Source organism: Limulus polyphemus, unplaced genomic scaffold (assembly GCF_000517525.1).
Source record: "Limulus polyphemus unplaced genomic scaffold, Limulus_polyphemus-2.1.2 Scaffold7835, whole genome shotgun sequence".
In the NCBI taxonomy this organism is placed as follows: Eukaryota; Metazoa; Arthropoda; class Merostomata; order Xiphosura; family Limulidae; genus Limulus; species Limulus polyphemus.
In genome coordinates this window covers 3267-8391 of record NW_013673445.1, presented here as the reverse complement: position 1 = coordinate 8391, position 5125 = coordinate 3267, and the positions used below count along the sequence as shown (strand labels likewise).

Here is a 5125-nt window from a genome sequence, read left to right as displayed (position 1 = left end):
TTTCATGAAGTACTCCTGTTTTTTTTTCATGAAGTACTCCTGTTTTTTTTTCATGAAGTACTCCTGTTTTTTTTCATGAAGTACTCCTGTTTTTATCATGAAGTACTCCTGTTTTATCATGAAGTACTCCTGTTTTTTCATGAAGTACTCCTGTTTTTTCATGAAGAACTCCTGTTTTTTTCATGAAGTACTCCTGTTTTTCCCTAAATTTTCTTATAAGATAACTTGATATTTTTTTTTTATCAAACATCTTAAGTCACTTTCTTGAAGCGTCGAAATTATTATACAAATCCCGTTGGGTGTGAAACCATGTCTGCTTTTATATTTTTTTTAAGTGTAAATTCCTGGATCTATAATGTACTTATATCGGCGTGTAGGGCGGCCATCTTAACTGAAAAGCTTTTAGGCAGTATTTAGTTCAAAGTAGAAATGTAAAATATTTAAAGGAGAAAGACCGTTACCTCTTTTACTACCCTTGTGAAACGGACATCTAAAACTCGACGGGCTGTAACGAGGAGAAAAGTAACAACCTAGAGGTAGTATAAAGGTTTTGAATGTTTATGTCTTCGCTCAAGCCGAGAGTGCGCATGCGTGTGTCTCGTTGTAAACAACCACAAGGAGCGTAGTGAAATTGACAAGTGAAAACTAATCAACAAAACTAACGATTAGAATAAAAACCTGGGACAAAGTAAGTGTCGAATACAAACTTCACCATTTACAGTTGATTATATACACAACATTTAATTAATATTAATATTGGATTATACGTATATAAAAAGAAATGATAGCATTCCGTATACAGAAACACAAATAACCTTTTATGTTTTTTTACAATTAAGAAACAAGCAACACGAGGTCTCCTACAGGAGAAAATTGACGTTACGAAGAAATGTGACGTTACGAGATCGCCTGTTACAACAGAAAAATGACGTCACGAAGACTGTTACAGGAGAAAATTAATGTCACGAAATCGTCTGTTACAATAGAAAGATGGCGTAACGAAGTCTGTTAAAGTTAACGAAGGTTTTTACTTTATTATTTTTAATCTGTTTTGGAGTACTTCATGAAATTTCACTAAGTAATTGGCCAATGAACATTAAGCACGTTTCTATATAGTTTTGTGCCGTTGAAAAGAAATGGTTTTTGTTTCTTTTTTTCCTCGGTGACATAAGGTTAATCACCTCTTACTCTCTTAGTGTAGGGATAAAAAATCGATTTTTACAGAAAGTCCTTCGAAATACCACTCAAGCTGTAGGGCCTCGGTGACATTAAGGCACTCGACTCGCAATCTGAGGGTCGCGGGTTCGAATCCCTATCACACCAAACATGCTCGCTCTTTCAGCCGTGGGGGCGTTATAATGTGACGATCAACCCCACTATTCCTTGGTAAAAGAGTAGCCCAAGAGTTGGCGGTGGGTGGTGATGACTAGTTGCCCTCCCTCTAGTCTTACACTGCTAAATTAGGGACGGCTAGCGCAGATAGCCCTTGTGTAGCTTTGCGCGAAGTTCAAAACAAACAAGACCTCTCTGTACCAATAGGAGGCCGAGATTCAGTTTTTAACTTTTTCTAGTGACCTCTCTGTACCAATAGGAAGCCGAGATTCAGTTATGTTTAAATTCTGCATACTCTTCATAGTTTGTTGAACACGAAAATTGACACGTACTTGTACTCTAAAATCACGCGAAGAATAATAATTTTATTAACAGAATCAGATGCTAACTTTGATAACGTGCTGCTGTTCATAGTTAATGCGTGCCAAAAGAAACAAGAAAACATAAATACTAAAATATTTCACTAGGACTAATTCAGCGTGTTTTAAGGGTTTTATTTAATTCGTTAGCGACGTATTTCGAGATCTCACAAAATAGTAACGTTATAACCACACAGTAGGCGAGTGAAGTAATGTGTCGTATAGCACGTGCTTGTCATGCGAACGCTGACGTCACATTACTTTTCTAATAATGTGTGATAAAACACGTATACACCGGAGGATGAAGTCCGACACAGAGAATATATCTTTCAATGGAAATGTGAAGTAAGATAAGAAACAGACGAGGGAGGAAACGACGAAGGTTATTGGTAGACCCTGATTAGCCAATGAGTATTATGGGAAGTCGAATGACAAGGCTACCATCACCATGGTGATACTTGAGGATCAAGGTCAAACGTGATTTACAAGCTTAGTAATGTATATGATATATTTGTGATGTTTGAGGATCAATGTCAAGGGACACGGTCAAACGTAAAATAGTAGTTTCATACTGTATGAGATGTCTTTGTGACGATGAATCTTATTTTCTTTGGGGATCTTGAATGATCTCATTATATTGTTCAAATAATACGGTAAAGTGTCAAGATTGTTTCAAACAATACAGTAAACTATCAAGATTGTTTCAAACAATACAGTAAAGTATCAAGATTGTTTCAAACAATACAGTAAAGTATCAATATTGTTCAAACAATACAGTAAAGTATCAATATTGTTCAAATAATACAGTAAACTATCAAGATTGTTTCAAACAATACAGTAAAGTATCAATATTGTTCAAACAATGCAGTAAAGTATCAATATTGTTTAAAACAATACAGTAAAGTATCAAGATTGTTTCAAACAATACAGTAAAGTATCAAGATTGTTTCAAACAATACAGTAAAGTGTCAATATTGTTCAAACAATGCAGTAAAGTATCAAGATTGTTTCAAACAATACAGTAAAGTATCAAGAATGTTTCAAACAATACAGTAAACTGTCAAGATTGTTTCAAACAATACAATAAAGTATCAATATTGTTCAAACAATGCAGTAAAGTATCAAGAATGTTTCAAACTATGCAGTAAACTATCAAGATTGTTTCAAACAATGCAGTAAAGTATCAAGATTGTTTCAAACAATACAGTAAAGTATCAAGATTGTTTCAAACAATGCAGTAAACTATCAAGATTGTTTCAAACAATACAGTAAAGTGTCAATATTGTTCAAACAATGCAGTAAAGTATCAAGAATGTTTCGAACAATGCAGTAAAGTATCAAGAATGTTTCAAACAATACAGTAAACTGTCAAGATTGTTTCAAACAATACAGTAAACTGTCAAGATTGTTTCAAACAATACAGTAAACTATCAAGAATGTTTCAACCAATACAGTAAAGTATCAATATTGTTCAAACAATGCAGTAAACTATCAAGATTGTTCAAACAATACAGTAAACTATCAAGAATGTTTCAAACAATACAGTAAAGTATCAAGATTGTTTCAAACAATGCAGTAAACTATCAAGATTGTTTCAAACAATACAGTAAACTATCAAGATTGTTTCAAACAATACAGTAAACTATCAAGAATGTTTCAACCAATACAGTAAAGTATCAAGAATGTTTCAAACAATACAGTAAACTATCAAGAATGTTTCAAACAATACAGTAAAGTATCAAGATTGTTTCAAACAATGCAGTAAACTATCAAGATTGTTTCAAACAATACAGTAAACTATCAAGATTGTTTCAAACAATACAGTAAACTATCAAGAATGTTTCAACCAATACAGAAAACTATCAAGATTGTTCAAACAATACAGTAAACTATCATGAATGTTTCAACCAATACAGTAAAGTATTAAGAATGTTCAATTAACTAAACAGGTCATAATTAAAATTGTAACAAATGAGACACTAGCCTAGATGTGACACGCGATTACCCCTCTTCTTCGTACTTAAGTGAATGACAGTTTATTTAACCCTTCTTTTTTTTACATCTTATTTCCCCCGAGTTTCGATAAGTAAGTATAGGATTTTATCCTAATTTTTCAAACACACTAAAGAGAGAAGTCTTACTTGGCATTGACAGGACGGTCGTGACACCAGTGGGAGCGACTAGATTGTTTTTGTTAGGATTTAACCCGCCAGCAGCACTGAAGTCTTGGAGGGGAACATCCACTAATCAAGCTGATGATAAAATACGTTGCTGGCACGTTGTTACTTTGACCTGAATATAAAACAAAATCACAAATTTAAAATATTGCCCACTTTCTTCAGGCAACAGTATTATGTATGCAGATGTGAATGATGCGAAATATATTGATTCGAAGTTACAAAAAGGAATAGCCTAAAATTAAGTATATCATCACGTAGTAGAAACTACCCTGTTTTTAAAAAAAAAATCGAGATATTTTCGACAATACACTGAAATATTGCAACTATTTGAATAAACTCAACTCTTTCTCCGGAGTTTAAATTATATTTAATTAAAGGAACTAGTTCTTTGGGGGGGGGGGACTACAAATATGTGTCACGCACTTTTTTCTTCTAGAAGTTAAAAAAGTATTAAAATTTAAGCAATTATTAGATCATTGTAGATGGCGCTGTTTGCTGACGTAAAGAGGGAGCAACAGAAATAAACACTTCGTTTATTTGTTAATAAAAGTGTTATGGGGATCATAAAAAATAGCGGCGTCATTTTACGGAGGAGTGACATACGAGACCCCCTTTATTCCCCTGAGGATTGGGTCTTTTATTTTTGAAGTTCACGACAAGATATTTCAAATAACAGAATAAAACAGGTTATCAGGATGAATTTCAGCATTACTCTGTTAGTTGACTTCATTTTGTGGTAAATCTCGTACTAAAGCTGTACCAATAGGAAGCCAAGCTTCAGTTTTTAATATTTTTCTAGTGAGAGGTTACTAGAAAAATATTAAAAACTGAAGCTTGGCTTCCTATTGGTACAGAGTGGTCACTAGAAAAATATTAAAACTGAAGCTCGGCTTCCTATTGGTACAGAGTGGGAACAGTTCATGATATGTCCATCAAGCTGGTTAATTTGGCCGAGTGTGTAAACGAAAGAATTACGTTTCTTTATTTTTAAGCGCAAAGATACACAGCGTGATCGCGCAAGTATTCAAATCTGATTTTTAGCGTTATAAGCCTTCAAACTTGCCCACCGCTGAGGTATGGGGGTTGTGGTGGTGTGGGTAGAACATTTAAAGTCCAGAAAGCGATTTGGATGCTAGTGTAGATCTAATCGTTCACTGGTCCGTACATAATAGCAAACATGTATATGCGAGTGTGTAATAACTTCTAATACAATAACTTTTTTCCGGTATCTTTTAACATTTAACTGGATCGTAC

General features: G+C 33.9%; 1 protein-coding gene across 1 annotated transcript in view; it reads right to left on the bottom strand.

Annotated features, from left to right (window-relative positions):
* The window catches only part of LOC106474903, a 25677-nt gene extending 21693 nt beyond the window's left edge, over positions 1-3984 (bottom strand). Inside the window, exon 1 of the mRNA XM_013935599.2 lies at positions 3833-3984. Coding sequence (XP_013791053.2) covers positions 3833-3839 — 7 coding nt within the window. The 5' untranslated portion in view covers positions 3840-3984. The remainder of the gene's footprint in view (positions 1-3832) is intronic.
* Positions 3985-5125: the final 1141 nt, after the last annotated feature.